Source organism: Aquarana catesbeiana, linkage group LG01 (assembly GCF_042186555.1).
Source record: "Aquarana catesbeiana isolate 2022-GZ linkage group LG01, ASM4218655v1, whole genome shotgun sequence".
Lineage (NCBI taxonomy): Eukaryota > Metazoa > Chordata > Amphibia > Anura > Ranidae > Aquarana > Aquarana catesbeiana.
The window spans coordinates 642472158-642494884 of NC_133324.1; the positions used below are offsets into that span (position 1 = coordinate 642472158).

The 22727-nt window shown below is 42.1% G+C and overlaps 1 protein-coding gene across 1 annotated transcript in view; it reads left to right on the forward strand.

The window, feature by feature from the left end:
- The window catches only part of LOC141109805 (melanopsin-B-like), a 283394-nt gene that overhangs the window by 182553 nt on the left and 78114 nt on the right, over window positions 1–22727 (forward strand). Inside the window, exons 2-3 of the mRNA XM_073601074.1 lie at window positions 214–353; window positions 5870–6003. Coding sequence (XP_073457175.1) covers window positions 214–353; window positions 5870–6003 — 274 coding nt within the window. The remainder of the gene's footprint in view (window positions 1–213; window positions 354–5869; window positions 6004–22727) is intronic.

The window sequence follows — 22727 nt, forward strand, 5'->3', positions numbered from 1 at the left end:
CAGAGCCTCTGCTCATTTACTAAACTCTGGAGCAACTGCTCTTGCCATGTGCAACTGCACTTTCCAAAGTGCACAGTCTTTTTGCCTTTATTAAATCAACCCCAATGTGCACTACTGTGGCAAGTGTTTAAAATGAAATTTCATTCTGGTGAAAAGGCCTCTTTAAGTGTTTACACATCTAATTCTATTTCTTCTTTCATCTTTATATTGCAGGCATTGGAGCTTTCATCCAAGAGGGAGATCTTGCTGCCAGATGTTCCTGAACACATACTCCATACATTTGGAAGCTGCATTCTTATTATTGGCTCAGTTGGTGTGGTTGGAAACCTTCTTGTTCTCTATGCATTCTATAGGTACATTAGAACATCATTACAGTAATGTAAAGGCGATCAGCTTAATGTAAACAATCCTATCAATATGCATTAATGTATTACAAGCCCATGTGTATAATACAGAATCATCTATTTAAAAGGAAATAGCTTTTTGATCCTCTTACCTCACTGCTAACTGAAAATCACATACTCTCGGCACTAACGTTTGGCTGTCAGAAACTATGTGATATATCCAGAGACCATGGGCTGTGTGTCATCAAGTCGTGTATATTTTTGCTGAGGAACAGCAATTTTTTTTATTAATAGCAAAAAGAGGTACACTCTTACTTACAGTTATATAGTAATATGTAAATTTTAATGCATATTGATGTCTCTTTCAATGTAGTTTGGAGAAAAACCTCAGGTAGGTGTCTTTGTCTACAATGTCTGCCTATCCATCTGTTTTTTTGTATTGTTCAGCTTGCTTCTCTTTGCTTAATGAACTGTAGCTAAATTAGGCAACATTTCACTAAAATGAATGAAAAGAAATTAATTAAATAAGCAAAAAATAAAAAAATTTAACAAAACACACAATTTTTCTAGAGGGGTGTGTCTCTGTTATATTTCATAATGCATCCCCTATTATAGTTTATGAATAATCCATGAGTCAGCACAGAGGTCTACAATAAGTAAAGAAGCCTGCAGTTTTGTGTTTTCATATGTTCATAAAATTCTACTATGGCTTTTAGTGTATGTCATGTGTAGCCCTCTTTTAACCCGGCCTATTTTTCAGACTTGGTGTTTCCAAGTTAAAATCATTTTTTTTTGCTAGAAAATTACTTAGAACCCCCAAATATTATATATTTTTTTTCAGACACCCTTAGAGAATAAAATGGCGGTCGTTGCAATACTTTATGTCACACCGTATTTGCTCAGTGGTCTTACAAGCGCAATTTTTTTTTTTTTAACCACTTCCCGCCCGCCCTATAGCGGATTGACATCCGGGAAGTGGTTCTGTTATCCTGACTGGACGTCATATGACGTCCAGCAGGATAACATGCCGCAGCGCGCCCCCGGGGGCGCGCATCGCGGCGATCGGTGGAGCGGTGTGTCAGTCTGACACACCGCTACACTGATCTTGGTAAAAAGCCTCCGGCGGAGGCTCTTTACCACGTGATCAGCCGTGTCCAATCACGGCTGATCACGCTGTCAATAGGAAGAGCCGTTGATCGGCTCTTCCTCACTCGCGCCTGACAGACGCAAGTAGAGGAGAGCTGATCGGTGGCTCTCCTGACAGGGGGGGTCTGCGCTGATTGTTTATCAGCGCAGCCCCCCCCGCAGATCACCACACTGGACCACCAGGGATCGCCACTAGGACCACCAGGGAAGGGGCAACATGTGGATGGCCAGGTATGTACCCCATGGCCATCCACATGTGCCCAGTGTGCCAAATCTGTGCCAATCAGTGCCCACAAATGGGCACTGATTGGCACAATTATGTTGCAGTGATGCCCAGCAATGCCACCCTTAGGGGCATCACTGCAAATAAGCAATGCCATCAGTGCCACCCATCAGTGTCCATTCATGCCACCTGTCAGTGCCCATCCGTGCCCATCAGTGCCCATCTATCAGTGCCCATCCGTGCCCATCTGTGCCAACTATTAGTGCCACCCATAAGTAACCATGCCACCTACGAGTGCCCATCAATGCCACCTATGAGTGCCCATCAGTGCCGCCTATAAGTGCCCATCCGTGCCACCTATGAGTGCCCATCAGTGCCGCATACCAGTGCCACCTATCAGTGCCCATCAGTGCCACCTATCAGTGCCCATCAGTGCCGACTATCAGTGCCCATCATCAGTGCCCGTCAGTGCCACCTCATCAGTGCCACCTCATCTGTGCCCATCAGTGCTGCCGTATCAGTGCCCGTCAGTGCAGCCATATCAGTGCCCGTCATTGAAGAAGAAAATGTATTTATTTACAAAAAGTTTTAACAGAAACAAAGAAAAACGTGTTTTTTTTTCAAAATTTTCGGTCTTTTTTTATTTGTTGCGCAAAAAATAAAAACCGCAGAGGTGATCAAATACCACCAAAAGAAAGCTCTATTTGTGGGAACAAAATGATAAAAAATTTGTTTGGGTACAGTGTAGCATGACCGCGCAATTGTCATTCAAATTGCGACAGCGCTGAAAGCTGAAAATTGGTCTGGGCGGGAAGGTGTCTAAGTGCCTGGTATTGAAGTGGTTAAATACACTTTTTGAATTTAAACATAAGACAACAGTAAAGTTAGCATTTTTTTTTTTTTTATATTGTGAAAGATAAGGTAAATGGATACCCAACATGTCACGCTTCAAAATTGTGCCCGCTCGTGGAATGGCGACAAACTTTGACCCATAAAAGTCTCCATAGGCGACGTTTAAAAATTTCTACAGGTTACCAGTTTTGAGTTACAGAGGAGGTCTAGTGCTAGAATTATTGCTCTTGCGCTAACGATCATGGCAATACCTCACACCCTCATATATGCGGGCGTGACTTACATATGCGTTCGCTTCTGCGCACGAGCTCGGCAAGACGCTTTAATTTTTTTTTATTATTTTTTTTACTTGTTATTTTTTATTTTTACATTGTCCTTTTTAAAAAAAATCTGGGTCACTTTTATTCCTATTACAAGGAATGTAAACACCCCTTGTAAAAGAAAAAAAGCATGACAGGACCTCCTAAATGTGAGACCTGGGGTCAAAAATACCTCAGATCTAACATTTACACTAAAATGCAATAAAAAAAAAATGTATTGTCTTTTTTTTTGCAAAAAATGTTTTTTCCCTTTAAGACCATTGGGCGTAAGTGACGTTTGACTTGGTGTGGAGCCGAGCGGGGGGCCATATTTCCCTCACTCGGCATCCAGCTTGGGGAGAGGACCCGATCGTCCCCGCCGCTACTGACAGCAGAGACCACCGTAGTGACGGGAGGGCCCCTCTCCCGCCCCGATAAAAGTTAATCTTGCGGCAAATCAGCGACTGAGAACACTTTTATCTGAAAGTGGACCAACCACTGTTGAAGAGGATACCGGGGTTATGGCAGTTAGCTGCTGCCATAACAACGGTATTCCACTTCAAAAAGCCGTGGGTTATGAGAAAGGGCCCTCCCTAAACAGGATATTGTGTCAAACCTGTAGGTAAATAAGAGATCCAGAACCTTCGCCAAGTGGAAGAGTGGGTCTTATAACAAAGTTGGCAGACCAGAAAGTACAGGGTTAACTAAAATAACAGGAGCTATGGGTCTCCTATTATTTTATGCCAGGAAGGCAATAGTGCTCAAGTGGAAATCAGCCACGGCCCCTACTTTGTCCTTCTGGAAGCATCTAATCAATAGGGTTGTACCCCTATACAAAGCTACCTATTTGTATCTGGGTTGCCCTAAAAAATTTAAGAAGGTCTGGCACTTGTGAACAGACTCAGACTATACAGCTGATGATCAGGAGTCCATGGACTGAATCTATTCACCCCAATATGGTTTAGCCTAAGATATATACAGTTTTACTCCTTTGCAGTGACTCACGTTTCATTAGTTCGGGTATAAATCCAACTATGAGTAAATGTTCTCCTGATGTATCACTCCGTTGGTTGAGAGGGAGCAGGAATCTCCTTGTAATCCATTAATCCTTGAAATTATTGGAACGGCTGAGCATAGTGCATGGAATGTTTTTAAGTTGTATTATTTAGCAGTTTGTGCTATCTCTATTTGTTAGCCCAGGAATGGCCAAAGGCTATGGTTTGTACCTATACAAATCATCTTCAGATAAAAAAATAAAAACAGGAGCTGTATATAAACTCTATTGCAATAAACAGTTTCACCTACTAGTATACTGGAAGGTGACCACTACATACAAACAGTACCACACCTAGCTATCTGGCACTGTGCAGATGAGATAATAACAATAGACAACACAGACATAAGTCTGTCACAGGTATTTTAGATACACACTCAAGAAGCTATGGGCAGCTGCAGTTAAACTATTATACCATAGGTATACTTGCATAATAGTCTCTGCTTCTGATCATAGTGAAATCCAAAAAGTTTCCCATGGACGGGACATTTGTCCTTAGACTTTCTCCGGGGTTCCAAAGCCAGCGACTTAGAGACAGGAAGCAGCTAACAGGTCTGAGGGCAGAAGATCCCTACATGTGCATTGTCATTAACACTAGACATAGCATAGGTGATTTACTAGAAGAGAAAACCTTTTCACATTGTTTGCTGTTAAAGCTGAACTCCAGGCTGATCAAAATGATGATGGCTACAAAAGTCACATGCAGCGTGTGTTACTTGCATATGTATCCAATAAAGAGTAATCATTATCGCCTTTCTGTAGCAGCCTGTTTTTTCCAAATTTTTCCAGCCAGAGAACCCCTTTCAGTAACATTCCTACAAGAAAAGTTGCATACATCCCAGTGAGCTTTTGTTCATGTGAGAACTATTTATCTCCCTCATATACTGTAGGTCAAATGAAATGCAAAAGCATTTTAAAGCATTCTGTTTCAGCTCTAGAAGTAGGCAAATGTTGCACAGAAGGACCTGTCAATAAACTTTGAGTGATCTAAAAAGCATCTTAAACTGGTGTTATATGCAAGCAAAACGCATCTAAAAGTAAGCTGCATATGCCCAATACCCCAAAGCTTGCCAATACAGATCCAAAAAGTGATTTCAGATTAATCAATGGTGGACGTTAAAGTGGTTGTAAACCCTCCCACATAACTTTTGCTCATATTAATCAGCAGTGAATACAGCCTGATACCCATGTGACCTTAATCGTCAAACAGGTCTTCTATGATAGGCGGGACACGTTTGCCATAGCAATCCCGGGGGCTAGAACGAGGCTTGGCTAAGGAAGAATGGTGCATGCACGAGATTACAGCTAGGAATTGAAAAGAGGGCGGAAGTATATTACAATGCAGACTCGGAAAACCACACTTAAAATGGAGCTGACTTATACCAGGAAGCACGGATTTTAAAACTGTTGCAAAAAAGTAAAAAACACGCAAATGGGGGTTATTATACTGTAGAATGTGTTGTAATACTTTATTATACAGTTTCTTAAAAAAAAACAGCATCTGAGGGGCAGAGTTTAATTCCTCTTTAAGTTACTCATAACTCATTTTACTTCATGTTTGGAGTTCAGCTTAAACATTTACCCAGATACGGAGGAAGAGATTTTTGGTGTATTCTATATACTCAGCATACTGGATTAAAAAACATGGCATTATATATTCATACAAATTACTGTCTCTTTTCATTTCTGGCATATTTAATAACATATTACATCGTTTTAGCACTGCTAAAACTTGGTGAACTGCCAATATGCAAGTGCAGAGAGAGTGAGTGGTATTTCAATGCTAATTTCCTGAAGTTGTACTTTAAGCTGTCATATAGGACTTGGCTCACAGGGGGCATGTTTTTTAAGTCACACTGGGTTAAAGAAAGGGGTCTTGAGATATGATTAAACTCAGCTGTCTACGTTTCAAATCATTAAGTAACTTTCTTAGTTCTCATTTCATTTTCAGTAACAAGAAGTTAAGAACAGCCGCAAACTACTTCATAATGAATTTAGCAGTGAGTGACTTGCTCATGTCATCCACCCAAGCACCTATATGTTTTCTGAACAGCTTCAACCGCCAATGGATTCTTGGAGAAATAGGTACTAACTCAGTTTGTCATTTTAATGACAAATATACATATATATGCATCACTTGCTGTTTTTAGTGAGTTACTAATTATATATTATTCTGTATGCTCTGTTCATAACCTAACCTCAGCTATCATATGAATTACCTTCTTCTATGCTGCTTGTACCCATACTTCTTTCTGCTTTTATTATAGTTTTAATTTACAAACCAATTACGGTAAGCTGATATGTATCATTTTTGGCTTCTGGCCATTCTGTTAGTAAATTCATTCATTATGAAATTATTGGTCATATGTCAGTCATGTTTTATGAATTAACTATTTTTATTCTGTGAATGCCTTTCTTGCCGACATCTTCTGACGTCACTCCTTTCTTCTTTAGCAGCTTCTTGGACTGCCACTGGCACTCCATCCATTTGCCTGCATCAAAAAGCTGCTTCTGAATGTGACGTCACGAAGATGGCGGAAGACAGTTCCATCTAGATGAAATACAAACACAGGTATGTTAACTTTGTGGCTTTCTTAACAATGGTTAGAAATGTAGCTGGTTAAATATAGGAATGAACATTTTTAATTACTTTAGGTAAACCTGTGGACTTACCTTACCTTCAAAAGGGGGTCTCAGAGCCATAGAACAGACATCTCCAGGTCGTTACTTGTAGCTATATGTAAGGACCCTGCCCTTTTTTATATATATACAAATTATCTATCTGCTCAGCTGCTGTACCAAATAACCACTAATGTGATCAAACTATATTCCATATATATATATATATATATATATATATATATATATATATATATATATATATATATATATATATATATATGTGTGTACAGTATCTCACAAAAGTGAGTACACCCCTCACATTTTTATAAATAAATGACACTTTACTACAATGTAAAGTAGTGAGTCTACAGCTTGTATAACAGTGTAAATTTGCTGTCCCCTCAAAATAACTCAACACACAGCCATTAATGTCTAAACCGCTGGCAACAAAAGTGAGTACACCCCTAAGTGAAAATGTCCAAATTGGGCCAAAGTGTCAATATTTTGTGTGGCCACCATTATTTTCCAGCACTGCCTTAACCCTCTTGGGCATGGAGTTCACCAGAGCTTCACAGGTTGCCACTGAAATCCTCTTCCACTCCTCCATGACAACATCACGGAGCTGGTAGATGTTAGAGACCTTGCGCTCCTCCACCTTCCGTTTGAGGATGCCCCACAGATGCTCAATTGGGTTTAGGTCTGGAGACATGCTTGGCCAGTCTATCACCTTAACCCTCAGCTTCTTTAGCAAAACAGTGGTCGTCTTGGAGGTGTGTTTGGGGTCGTAATCATGTTGGAATACTGCCCTGCGGCCAAGTCTCTGAAGGGAGGGGATCACGTTGTGCTTCAGTGTGTCACAGTACATGTTGGCATTCATGGTTCCTTCAATGAACTGTAGCTTCCCAGTGCTGGCAGCACTCATGCACCCCCAGACCATGACACTCCCACCACCATGCTTGACTGTAGGCAAGACAATCTTGTCTTTGTACTCCTCACCTGGTTACCGCCACACACACTTGACACCATCTGAACCAAATAAGTTTATCTTGGTTTCATCAGACCACAGGACATGGTTCCAGTAATCCATCCTTAGGCTTAGGTTTAGGCTTGTCTTCAGGAAACTGTTTGCGGGTTTTCTTGTGCATCATCTTTAGAAGAGGCTTCCTTTCTGGGACGACAGCCATGCAGACCAATTTGGTTTGCAGTGTGCGGCATATGGTCTGAGCACTGACTGGCTCACCCCCCCACCCCTTCAACCTCTGCAGCAATACAGCACTCATACATCTATTTCCCAAAGACAACCTCTGGATATGACGCTGAGCATGTGCACTCAGCTTCTTTGGTCGACCATGACGAGGCCTGTTCTGAGTGGAACCTGTCCTGTTAAACCACTGTATGGTCTTGGCCACCATGCTGCAGCTCAGTTTCAGGGTCTTGGCAATCTTCTTATAGCCTAGGCCATCTTTATGTAGAGCAACAATTCTTTTTTTCAGATCCTCAGAGAGTTCTTTGCCATGAGGTGCCATGTTGAACTTCCAGTTACCAGTATGAGAGAGTGAGAGTGATAACACCAAATTTAACACACCTGCTCCCCATTCACACCTGAGACCTTGTAACACTAATGAGTCACAAGACACCGTGGAGGGAAAATGGCTAATTGGGCCCAATTTGGACATTTTCACTTAGGGGTGTACTCACTTTTGTTGCCAGCGGTTTAGACATTAATGGCGGTGTGTTGAGTTATTTTGAGGGGACAGCAAATTTACACTGTTATACAAGCTGTACACTCACTACTTTACATTGTAGCAAAGTATAATTTCTACAGTGTTGTCACATGAAAAGATATAATAAAATATTTACAAAAATGTAAGGGGTGTACTCACTTTTGTGAGATACTGTGTGTATATATATATATATATATATATATATATATATATATATATATATATATATATATACACACAGCATGTCAACTAAAAATTAATGAGTGCTCATATAGCTTTATGCAAATATTTACTCAAAATTAATATAATATAAGTAAATATCTTGCGCCCATAAACCTTAACAAACGATAAATATATCCCAAAGTAAATCAATATACATAAAGTGCAGTTTTATAAAGTGCGCCATGCTTCATATAGAACATAAAAAAAAAGCTAGTGTCTACTTTCAGTGTTATAAATCAAAATAAAGTGCTCATTTAATGAATCCTCTTTTCCACTGTCTGTCACCATGTGTCCACCATCACTTCTCACTCCCCAAATGATTTGATCCACTTGAGCTCTGGATCAACTTGCGCTCATAGAAAACAACTGGCTAAAAAGAGGGGGGTTTGGGACTTTAAATGAGACGCATATATACAGCATATGTGAGTACTTTAGACGTATATCAGATCCTTGGTTATTGTGTTCTCTCTCTTTGTAGAGTACGTTAGACGTATATTAGATCCTTGGTTATTATGTTCTCTTTTCTTGTAGAGTACTGTTGCATCTGCCCCTGAAGAGTTGGTATTGTCCAACGAAACACGTCGGGCTTATATTGGATGCACCATGTTTACACAGATGGCTGTACAAGCTTTTCTACTTCATCATATTCAAGAATTCATTACAATATTTCATCTATGATATTAAGGCTAGCCTTTTACACCGTATCATGCTATGTGCTATGCTATTCCTTTTGCTATGTGTTATATGGTTTTGCAGCATGTATGATGTTTTTGATTTCATATGTATGTACCTTTTTATGAGATGTTTTTGTCATCCATGGTATAATAAACATACACTTTCTAAAATACTGACCATTTATAGCCTCTACATATATGCCTCATTTAAAGTCCCAACCTCTTTCTTTTACATAGAAAACAACTGGGGGTTTCCATCACTCCTCTACTCCATGTCCACCAGGGTCATCCTCCTGTCCTTTAATATCTCAAGGCTGGTCCCTTTAACGCCTCCTCTCCTTCCTCCCACACACTCATGACTATCCAGTAACACTTACATTGCCCTATGCTGTCTCCCAGCACCCTCCGCCCCTATGCATTTTGTCCTTGCCAATGATCTACAGTGCCTTGCAAAAGTATTTACCCTCTTGGCTTTTTACCTGTTTTGTTACATTACAGCCTTTAGTTCAATGGGGTTTTTTTAATCTAAATTATGTGTGATGGATTAGAACACAATAGTCCAAGTTGGTGAAGTAAAATTAGAAAAATATATACATAAATTTATTTTTCAGAAATAAAAAACTGATAATTGGCATGTGCGTATGTATTCACCCCCTTTGTTATGAAGCCCATAAAAAGCTCTGGTGCAACCAATTACCTTCAGAAGTCACATAATTGGTGAAATGATGTCCACCTGTGTGCAATCTAAGTGTCACATGATCTGTCATTACATATACACACCTTTTTAAAAGGCCCCAGTGGCTGCAACGCCTAAGCAAGAGGCACCACTAACGAAACACTGCCATGAAGACCAAGGAACTCTCCAAAGAATTAAGGGACAATGTTGTTGAGACGTACAAGTCAGGGTTAGGTTATAAAAAAATATCCAAATCTTTGATGATCCCTAGGAGCACCATCAAATCTATCATAACCAAATGGAAAGAACATGGCACAATAGCAAACCTGCCAAGAGATGGCCGCACACCAAAACTCACGGTCCGGGCAAGGAGAGCATTAATCATAGAGGCATCACAGAGACCTAATGTAACCCTGGAAGAGCTGCAGAGTTCCACAGCAGAGACTGGAGTATCTGTACATAGGACGACAATAAGCCGTACGCTCCATAGAGTTGATCTTTATGGCAGAGTGGCCAGAAGAAAGCCAATACTTTCAGCAAAAAACAAAATGGCATGTTTTGAGTTTGCGAAAAGTCATGTGGGAGACTCCCAAAATGTAAGGAGGAAGGTGCTCTGGTCTGATGAGACTAAATTTGAACTTTTTGGCCATCAATGAAAACGCTATGTCTGGCACAAACCCAACATATCACATCACCCAAAGAACACCATCCCCACAATGAAACATGGTGGTGGCAGCATCATGCTGTGGGGATGTTTTTCAGCAGTCGGGGACTGGGAAACTGGTCAGAGTTGAGGGAACGATGGATGGTGCTGAATACAGGGATATTCTTGAGCAAAACCTATATCATTCTGTGTGTGATTTGAGGCTAGGAAGGAGGTTCACCTTCCAGCAGGACAATGAACCCAAACACACTGCTAAAGCAACACTTGAGTGGTTTAAGGGGAAACATGTAAATGTGCTGGAATGGCCTAGTCAAAGCCCAGACCTCAATCCAATAGAAAATCTGTGCTCAGACTTAGATTGCTGTTCACAAGTGCAAACCATCCAACTTGAAGGAGTTGGAGCAGTTTTGCAAGGAGGAATGGGCAAAAATCCCAGTGGTAAGATATGGCAAGCTCATAGACACTTATCCAAAGCGACTTGGAGCTGTGATAGATGCAAAAGGTGGCGCTACAAAGTATTGACTTTAGGGGGGTGAATAGTGATGCAAATTTACTTTTTCTGTTATTTTGTCCTATTTGTTGTTTGCTTCACAATAAAAAAAAATAAAAGTCTTCAAAGTTGTGGCCATGTTCTGTAAATTAAATGATGCAAATCCTGAAACAATCCATGTTAATTCCAGGTTGTGAGGCAACAAAACTCGAAAAAATGCCAAGGGGGTGAATACTTTTGCAAGGCACTGTATGTGTTTTTAAAAATAAAAAAGGATTTTATTTTACAGCATTCGCATTCCTTTCTGCTTTTCCCGTGGCCTCCATGACTGTGCAGCTCCGGGTGAGCCTGTTAAAAAAAAATAAATACTGATCATGAATTCTAAAGTCAAGCTTTTCCACATCTCTTCTTACCTCAATTCCAGGCAGAAAGAGGGGAAGGGTAGCTTCAGAATAACCACAGAAGCAACAGAAGCAAGAAGGCATCTGGAGGCCTGGTGGACCTGGTGCCACTTTAGAAGGATAGTGAGCCTATAGGTTGTGAATGTACAGTATGAACTGAGTTATACTGTATATTACTATTAGCCTATGTACATTTTTATGTATTTTATCCAGGCTCAGTATGTATTTCATTGCTAGGTTTGATTCACATGCATTAGGCGGGGGGGGGGGGTGTCAGAGTGTCAAGTAATAGCATACAGTTTCATACTTTTTCCTAGGAAAATGTAATACACCGTAATATTTTTATTGTAGAAGCTAATGTAACTTACATTGCACATAGAAGCTAATTTTTTTAGTTTAATATTTTTTTTTTTAAACTAGTCAATCTCAGCAAGGATAAGCTTAAGGCAGGAAATTTAAAAGTTAATAAAATATTAAAGTTAAAAAAATCTACACAGTCTGCTTTCTTAGTTTCGGTACACTGAAAACAAAACCAATCATACCATTAAAGTGTTGGCTTTTTTTCTGTCTTTACAAGACTTATGGTGTGATGAGAACATTAATAATACATGAATCTAAAATTGAGATTTTTTTTTTTCACAGTTTCTTTGTTGGGAAATTTCTGTTTTATTTTTTGGAGTGGAGCTCAGCATAAATAAATTGGTCATGCCTACAAGAATCAGATTAATTAATGTATGTTAGTCTTCATCTGGGAAAACATGAGTATGGTCTACTTAACATTTTCATTTCGTGAAAAACATCACCCTTTTAAATGTTACATAATGTAACAGTGTTCTCTATCCTTTACAAGGAAATTGCTTATTTTCTCCTCCCTCCCCCTTTATTCCTCTCCTTCTCCTATTTACTTAGGCTCTTCTGCAGGGATGACTTCTACTTATGCAACCCTTTGTTTCTTTCATAGTGAACCCAATATATAAGCATCTCATCCGCTAGAGCCTTGTTCTCTGGTATAGGCCCATAGATTCAATTTCCTTTTATCTACATTGTTCTTCTGTTATGGCATGATTAATGTGCTCTTTGACATGCTAAATGTTTTGTCATTCGCTATAATTTCTCTACTTGATGTACAACTGCTACTGACTTGCAAGTCATTGATATTATACTTTTATCTGTATATCTGATCGCAGTTACACACTATGGGGGTTATTACTAAAACTGGAGAGTAGGGATGAGCCGAACACCCCCCTGTTCGGTTCGCACCAGAACATGCGAACAGGAAAAAAATTCGTTCGAACACGCGAACACCGTTAAAGTCTATGGGACACGAACATGAATAATCAAAAGTGCTAATTATAAAGGCTAATATGCAAGTTATTGTCAATAAAAGTGTTTGGGGACCTGGGTCCTGCCCCAGGGGACATGGATCAATGCAAAAAAAAGTTTTAAAAACGGCCGTTTTTTCAGGAGCAGTGATTTTAAAAATGCTTAAAGTCAAACAATAAAAGTGTAATATCCCTTTAAATTTCATACCTGGGGGGTGTCTATAGTATGCCTGTAAAGGGGCGCATGTTTCCCGTGTTTAGAACAGTCTGACAGCAAAATGACATTTTGAAGGAAAAAACTCATTTAAAACTACCGCGGCTATTGCATTGCCGACAATACACATAGAAGTTCATTGATAAAAACGGCATGGGAATTCCCCACAGGGCAACCCCGAACCAAAATTAAAAAAAAAAAATGATGTGGGGGTCCCCCTAAATTCCATACAAGGCCCTTCAGGTCTGGTATGGATATTAAGGGGAACCCCAGCCAAAATTTAAAAAAAAAATTGACGTGGGGTTCCCCCTAAATTCCATACCAGACCCTTCAGGTCTGGTATGGATTTTAAGGGGAACCCCGCGCCAAAAAAAAAAAAAAAAAAACGGCGTGGGGTCCCCCTAAAGATCCATACCAGACCCTTATCCGAGCACGCAACCTGGCAGGCCGCAGGAAAAGAGGGGGGGACGAGAGTGCGGCCCCCCCCCCCTCCTGAACCGTACCAGGCCACATGCCCTCAACATTGGGAGGGTGCTTTGGGGTAGCCCCCCAAAGCACCTTGTCCCCATGTTGATGAAGACAAGGGCCTCATCCTCACAACCGTGGCCGGTGGTTGTGGGGGTCTGCGGGCGGGGGGCTTATCGGAATCTGGAAGCCCCCTTTACCAAGGGGACCCCCAGATCCCGGCCCCCCCCCTGTGTGAAATGGTAAGGGGTTACTTACCCCTACCATTTCACTAAAAAACTGTCAAAAATGTTAAAAATGACAAGAGACAGTTTTTGACAATTCCTTTATTTAAATGCTTCTTCTTTCTTCCTTCATCTTCTTCTTCTTCTGGTTCTTCTGGCTCTTCTGGTTCTTCCTCCGGCGTTCTCGTCCAGCATCTCCTCCGCGGCGTCTTCTATCTTCTTCTCCTCGGGCCGCTCCGCACCCATGGCATGAGGGGGGAGGCTCCCGCTCTTCTCTTCATCTTCTTCTTCATCTTCATCTTCTTCTTCATCTTCTTCTTCTTCTTCTTCTTCTCTTCTTCATCTCTTCTTCCTTCTTCATTTCTTCTGCGGGCCGCTCCGCATCCATGCATGGAGGGAGGCTCCCGCTGTGTGACGGCGTCTCTTCGTCTGACGGTTCTTAAATAACGGGGGGCGGGGCCACCCGGTGACCCCGCCCCCCTCTGACGCACGGGACATGACGGGACTTCCCTGTGGCATTCCCCGTGACGTCACAGGGAAGTCCCGTCAATTCACCGTGCGTCAGAGGGGGGGCGGGGTCACCGGATGGCCCCGCCCCCCGTTATTTAAGAACCGTCAGACGAAGAGACGCCGTCACACAGCGGGAGCCTCCCTCCATGCATGGATGCGGAGCGGCCCGCAGAAGAAATGAAGAAGGAAGAAGAGATGAAGAAGAGAAGAAGAAGAAGAAGAAGAAGATGAAGAAGAAGATGAAGATGAAGAAGAAGATGAAGAGAAGAGCGGGAGCCTCCCCCCTCATGCCATGGGTGCGGAGCGGCCCGAGGAGAAGAAGATAGAAGACGCCGCGGAGGAGATGCTGGACGAGAACGCCGGAGGAAGAACCAGAAGAGCCAGAAGAACCAGAAGAAGAAGAAGATGAAGGAAGAAAGAAGAAGCATTTAAATAAAGGAATTGTCAAAAACTGTCTCTTGTCATTTTTAACATTTTTGACAGTTTTTTAGTGAAATGGTAGGGGTAAGTAACCCCTTACCATTTCACACAGGGGGGGGGCCGGGATCTGGGGGTCCCCTTGGTAAAGGGGGCTTCCAGATTCCGATAAGCCCCCCGCCCGCAGACCCCCACAACCACCGGCCACGGTTGTGGGGATGAGGCCCTTGTCTTCATCAACATGGGGACAAGGTGCTTTGGGGGGCTACCCCAAAGCACCCTCCCAATGTTGAGGGCATGTGGCCTGGTACGGTTCAGGAGGGGGGGGGGGCCGCACTCTCGTCCCCCCCTCTTTTCCTGCGGCCTGCCAGGTTGCGTGCTCGGATAAGGGTCTGGTATGGATTTTTAGGGGGACCCCACGCCGTTTTTTTTTTTTTTTTTTGGCGCGGGGTTCCCCTTAAAATCCATACCAGACCTGAAGGGTCTGGTATGGAATTTAGGGGGAACCCCACGTCAATTTTTTTTTTAAATTTTGGCTGGGGTTCCCCTTAATATCCATACCAGACCCGAAGGGCCTTGTATGGAATTTAGGGGGACCCCCACATCATTTTTTTTTTTTAATTTTGGTTCGGGGTTGCCCTGTGGGGAATTCCCATGCCGTTTTTATCAATGAACTTCTATGTGTATTGTCGGCAATGCAATAGCCGCGGTAGTTTTAAATGAGTTTTTTCCTTCAAAATGTCATTTTGCTGTCAGACTGTTCTAAACACGGGAAACATGCGCCCCTTTACAGGCATACTATAGACACCCCCCAGGTACGAAATTTAAAGGGATATTACACTTTTATTGTTTGACTTTAAGCATTAATAAAATCACTGCTCCTGAAAAAACGTCCGTTTTTAAAACTTTTTTTTGCATTGATCCATGTCCCCTGGGGCAGGACCCAGGTCCCCAAACACTTTTTATGACAATAACTTGCATATAAGCCTTTAAAATTAGCACTTTTGATTTCTCCCATAGACTTTTAAAGGGTGTTCCGCGGCATTCGAATTTGCCGCGAACACCCCAAATTGTTCGCTGTTCGGCGAACTTGCGAACAGCCAATGTTCGAGTAGAACATGAGTTCGACTCGAACTCGAAGCTCATCCCTACTGGAGAGTGCAAAACCTAGTGCAGCTCTGCATAGGAACCAATCAACTTACAGGTTTTATTGCCAAAGCTTAATTGAACAAGCTGATTTTAGAAGCTGATTGGCTTCTTAGATTCTGAGAGCACCAGTTTTAGTAAATTTCCCCTGTATTCCTTAAAACTTTTCAATAAAAATGTATTGAAAGAGAAAATAGCTTAAAGAAGTAGTAGGTTTAGGATATGTAAGTTGTATTGCAGGTGGTATACCTGTGACTTTCTTTGGAACATTTTTGTAACTTCTTTTGGTGCTAAATGTTTCCATTTCAGTAACAGAACACAAAAATGATCAATAATTGTTTAATGGCTTTAATTTATTATTTTATAAAAGAAAACAATGCCAGAGTAAACCCACACTTTACCTGCCCATGTGCCTGTACCCTAAAGCCCCGTATTCACTACTAGTTTTTTTTTTTTTCATTCAACCCAGCGGGTTGAACAAAAAAACCTGAATGCTCAAGTCGAAGCCGCTGTACTAACAATCTGATGTTAGTACAGTGATCTCCCCTGCTGAGCTATAGTGTTCTGACAGGGGAATGCCCCCCGGCCAGAACACTCCATTAGGTGAGACATTGGTGTATTTAGGTTTTGTGCTGCCCTAGGCCTGACTAAACTTGTGCACCCCCTAATTTAAATATGACTCACCCCTCCCTGTCAAGGCCACACCCCTTCCTGTTTAAAACCACACCCCCTCCTCATCCATGCCATTCAGAAAGCGTAGTGCGCTTCGCACATGCGCAGTAGGGAACAACATTGCGGGAACCCTGGACAGTTAAGTGTCCTAATATTAAAAGTCCGCAACTACAGTATTTGTAGCTGCTGACTATGGACGGGCTTTATGTTCATGTCGAACATGAGTTGAACAATTTGGGGTGTTCGCGGCAAATTCGAAAGACGCGGAACACCCTTTAAAAGTCTATGGGAGAAATCAAAAGTGCTAATTTTAAAGGCTTATATGCATGGTATTGTCATAAAAAGTGTTTGGGGACCTGGGTCCTGCCCCAGGGGACATGTATCAATGCAAAAAAAAGTTTTAAAAATGGCCGTTTTTTCAGGAGCAGTGATTTTAACCACTTGCCGACCGGGCCATGGCTGAAAGACGGCTACAGCGCGGTTGGCTTATTCTGGGTGGATGTCCATGGACCCGGGAACATCCGTGACCACCGGGTCCATGGGTCACAGTAAATAGTACCCACAGTGCAGCTCACTGCCAATAATCTGCAATACTCTGCAACACCGTGCAATACTCTGCAACACTATGCAATACTCTGCAACACTGTGCAATACTCTGCCAATACTCTGCAACACTATGCAATACTCTGCCAATACTCTGCAACACTGTGCAATACTGTGCAATACTCTGCAACACTGCAATACTCTGCCAATACTCTGCAAAAGTCTGCCAATACTCGCCAATACTCTGTCAATACTTGCCAATACTCTGCAATAAATTTTAACAGAAACAAAGAATTTTTTTTTTTTACCAAATTTTCAGTGTTTTTTGATTTATAGCGCAAAAAATAAAAAATCCAGCGGTGATTAAATACCACCAAAAGAAAGCTCTATTTGTGTGAAAAAAAGGACAAAAATGTCATATGGGTACAGTGTTGCATGACTGAGTAATTGTCATCCAAAGTGTGAGAGCACAGAAAGCTGAAAATTGGTCTGCTTAGGAAGGGGGTTTAAGTGCCCAGTGGTCAAGTGGTTAATAATGCTTAAAGTGAAACAATAAAAGTGTAATATTCCTTTAAATTTCGTACCTGGGGGGTGTCTATAGTATGCCTGTAAAGGGGCGCATGTTTCCCGTGTTTAGAACAGTCTGACAGCAAAATGACATTTCTAAAGGAAAATAAGTCATGTAAAACTACTATCGCTAGCGCTGGCTATAATGAATTGTTGGTCCGGCAATACACATAAAAGTTCATTGTTAAAAATGGCATGGAATTTCCCCACAGGGGAACCCTGAACCAAAATTTAAAAAAAAAATGCGTGGGGGTCCCTCTAATTTCCATACCAGGCCCTTCAGGTCTAGTATGGATATTAAGGGGAACCCCGCGCCAAAATTTTAACAAAATGGCGTGGGGGTCCCCCAAAAATCCATACCAGACCCTTATCCAAGCACACAACCTGGCAGGCCACAGGAAAAGAGGGGGGACAAGAGAGCGCCCTCCCTCCTGAACCGTACCAGGCCACATGCCCTCAACATTGAGAGGGTGCTTTGGGGTAGCCCCCCAAAGCACCTTGTCCCCATGTTGATGGGGAGAAGAGCCTCATCCCCACAACCCTTACCCGGTGGTTGTGGGGGTCTGCGAGCGGGGGGCTTATCGGAATCTGGAAGCCCCCTTTAACAAGGGGACCCCCAGATCCCGCCCCCCCTGTGTGAATTGGTAATGGGGTAAAAATTACCCCTACCATTTCACAAAAAAAGTGTCAAAAAGTTTAAAAAACACAAGAGACGTTTTTTTGACAAGTCCTTTATTAACCCCCCTAGCGGTATTCCCGAGTCTGGCTCGGGTTGGATTTTTCATACCAAAAGCGGTATCCCCGAGCCAGACTCGGGCTTGCATTGCAGGATCCAGGAAGAGCATACTTACCTTGTCCCCTGGATCCTGCGATGTCTCCCCGCTGTGATCGGCGAGCCGCTGTGTCTCGCTCGATTCACAGTGCCGAGCTCCGTTCCCTGCGAGCGTTGCGACGCACCGGGACGGAGTTTGGTGGTAAATTCAAAAGTGAAACACACAGTATAGATACAGCATACTGTAATCTTACAGATTACAGTACTGTATCAAATAACTACACATCCCTTTTGTCCCTAGTGGTTTGTCCAGTGTCCTGCATGCAGTTTTATATATATAAAACTGTTCTTTCTGCCAGGAAACTGGAGATTGTCCATAGCAACCAAAACTGTCTCTTTACATCAAAAGTGGTTTTAGAGCAGCTAGAAAAAAGCGATAATAAATTAGAATCACTCGCAGAATTGAGCGATAGTGATTTGTAAGGAGATCCGTCATCAAACACTAAAAGTAACAAAAGCTAAAATTCTGCAACTGAGCAAATTTCAGTGTTTTTGATTTGATTACATTATTATATAATTTTTATTATTATTATATTATTATTTGTTATAATTATTTATAGTTATTTATTATATTATAATTTTTTATTTCGTTTTTCAAACTTTATCATACCCGGGATGTCTACTAGACTCTTGTTTGGACAGATTTAAGTGAACTATTCCTAAGAATTACAGGCCTACAATATAAAACGCCAAATTTCTGTGCAAAATAATTGTACCGCTTTCAGCACCTAAAATCAGAAATAATCATACCGCCAGGGAGGTTAATTTCCTCTCCTTACATCTTCTTTCTTCTGGTCTTTCTTCGGTGTTCTTCTTCTTCCTCCATCTTCTTCTTCTCCATCTTCTTCTTCCTCCGCTCTTCTCGTCCCACATCTTCCTCCGCCTCAGTGGGAGTCTTCCGCCGTGTGACGCTTCGGTTCTTCTGACACTTCTTATATAACGGAGGGCGGGGCCACCCGGTAATGGGGTGACCCCACCCCCTTCTGACAACAGGAGGAAAGCCAGAGGGAAGTCCCCGTGAAGTCCTTGTGCATCAGAGGAGGGCAGGGTCAGCAGGTGTCCCCGCCAAGAACCGAAGCATCACACGGTGGAAGACTCCCACTGAGGCGGATCATGCGGATGGAGCAGAGAAGATGCCGGAGGAAGATGCGGGACGAGAAGAGCGGAGGAAGAAGAAGATGGAGAAGAAGTAGATGGAGGAAGAAGAAGAACACCGAAGAAAGACCAGAAGAAAGAAGATAGAAGAAGTGGAAAGAAGAAGAGGAAATTTAATAAAGGACTTGTCAAAAACCATCTCTTGTGTTTTTTTACCTTTTTGACACTTTTTTTGTGAAATGGTAGGGGTACATTACCAATTCACAAAGAGGGGGTCGGGATATGGGGGTCCCCTTGTTAAAGGGGGCTTCCAGATTCCGATAAGCCCCCCCGCCCATAGACCACCACAACCACCGGGCAAGGGTTGTGGGGATGAGGCCCTTCTCCCCATCAACATGGGGACAAGGTGCTTTGGGGGGCTACCCCAAAGCACCCTCCCAATGTTGAGGGCATGTGGCCTGGTACGGTTCAGGAGGGGGGGCGCTCTCTCGTCCCCCCTCTTTTCCTGCAGCCTGCCAGGTTGTGTGCTCGGATAAGGGTCTGGTATGGATTTTTTGGGGGGCTCCACGCCATTTTTTTTAAATTTTGGCGCAGAGTTCCCTATAAAATCATACCAGACATGAAGGATCCGGTATGGATTTTGAGGGGGACCCCCACGCCATTTTTTTTTTAATTTTGGCGCGGGGTTCCCCTTAATATCCATACCAAACCTGAAGGGCCTGGTATGGATATTAAAAAAAAAAAAATTAAATTTTTATCAATGAACTTTTATGTGTATTGCCGGACCGACAATTCATTATAGCCGGCGCTAGCGATAGTAGTTTTACATTACTTTTTTCCTTTAGAAATGTCATTTTGCTGTCAGACTGTTCTAAACACAGGAAACATGCGCCCCTTTACAGGCATACTATAGACACCCCCCAGGTATGAAATTTAAAGGAATATTACACTTTTATTGTTTCACTTTAAGCATTATTAAAATCACTGCTCCCGAAAAAACGTCAGTTTTTAAAACTTCTTTTTGCATTGATACATGTCCCCTGAGGCAGGACCCAGGTCCCCAAACACTTTTTATGACAATAACTTGCATATAAGCCTTTAAAATGAGCACTTTCGATTATTGTTTGCGTCCCATAGACTTTAACGATGTTCGCATGTTCAAACAAATGTTTTGCCTGTTCGCATATTCTGGATGCGAACCGAACAGGGGGGTTTTCGGCTCATCCCTACTGCTGACTTTGGGCCCTTTCACATGGGCTGTCCAATCAGGTTCGCCTGTCACTTTTTTAGGCGGACCTGATCAGACGCTTTATTCACTCCTATGGCTTTCTTGCCGCCCCCTGCGAAGTGCCGCCCTAGGCCTGGGCTTTGTCAGCCTAGGCGAGAACAATGCACTGGGCTGAGAGTGCTTATTGGGAGGCTATCGGCAGACCTATTTCAGTCACGAGCCTTCAAAAAAAGCCAGCCAAACGGCCTGCTTCTGTCGAACCCCAGCTGCTGTACACATGAGCCGAATGTCAATGTTTCTATTGATCCGACTGACATTTAGCCCGTGTGTACCAGGCATAAGCCTGGCCATATACATATGCGGCCAGATAAAAGAAAGCAATGTGACGAATCTGGCCATAGCTTGAAAGAGTCAGGCTGTGTGAAGTTGCACAACAAGCACTTCCTATTTACAATAGAAAACATTATTACAAAAGAAAAAGAACAAACCTGGAAAATTAGAACAAAACTGGAAGATTAAATACTGGAAACTGACTTTTCAACTGATATCTGATCATTCTCTTTTATATGAAGAAAAAGAAAAAAAGCTTCCACCATGTGTACAATACAACTATTCTTTTTGGTTGATTTAGGAAGAAGATGATGATAGCTCTCAGTGAATTGCAAGATTTCCAAGTGGGCAGTTGTCTGACCTCCTATAGTTCTTCAAGAAACATCTGCCTATTATGGTCACATTAAAGCAGATAGTAACCCAATTCTTCTTATTTAAAAAAAATGTAGAGACTACAAACCATGCTTAAAACCATCTGACATTATTAGCCCTTTAAAAAATATATGGAAATGCCTATTTTATTTGTTTTTAGTGGATGTGTGACTGCCTCCAGTGTGCTTTCCCAAGACAATGTTTTGAGAACCAGGAGTGAATTGTCGCTTCCTGGTCCATTACTTCTGCAACTGCCCAATGCTGTAGGTGAAAATCAGTGGGTGAATTACTTCTCTGATCCTGTCTCCTAATCGTCAGCAGTTGGAAGTGGAGAGACTTAGGTCATATTTACTCCAGGTGCATTGATTGGGCTGTGTTGATAAGCATTGAAGTAAATCCTGTGATGCAATGTAACAACGCATCACACTATTGCTACACACTCTTGAATGAGAGTGACTGGTAGAATCAATAGGCAAAATGTTCACATTGCTACATCATAAATTAGAAACTATGGAAAACACAGTTAACCACTTGCCATCCTGCCTACAGTAATTACAGGCATACCCCACTTTTAAGTACGCAATTGGGGTTATTTACTATAGCTGGAGAGTGCAAAATCAGGCTCACTTCTGCATAGAAACCAATGAGCTTCTAACCCCAGCTTGTTTAATTAAGCTTTGGTAATAAAACCTGGAAGCTCATTGGTTTCTATGCAGAAGTGAGCCTGATTTTGTACTCTCCAACTTTAGTAAATAATCCCCATTGTGTACGTAAAAGTGGGGTATGCCTGTATACTGTGGGCGGGCGGCACAGCCAGGCACAATTATGTACCTGTATGTCGCTGGCTGATGGGCGCACCATGTGCCGCTCCTGCAACCACTGCGTCCGCCACATACAGTTGATTGTGGCTCCTGGTACCTGGCCACTTTGAGCTGCCGGAGTATCAAAATATAGCTATGTGGTCACATGATCACAATGTAAACACAACTGCTATGAATGGGTTTCATTCATAACAGCTGTGCTTATTATTGTGATGCTGTTATTCGCCCACAGTTGTCACAAGGTACCTGGGCCAATCACAGCACACAATAGTAATCACAGCTGTTATGAATGTAACTTATTTGTGGCAGTTTAAAACATTGCTGTTACAGTGATCTTCAGTGATGAAGAAAAATTTAATGAAAAATCTTTGATCACCCCCAGGAGTCACTATGGACTGAACTACTCTGATGAAAGTACTGTATGTAAAAAAATAGTATTAAAAAAATGTTAAAAAAGGAAAAAATGTTAAAAATGTACTTAAAAAAATTGTATTTTTTTGTAACATACTGTCTCAGTCAGAATCCCTGCCAGTGTAAATAAATACAGCATTGGTATGGAGAAAACCATCCTCGCCATA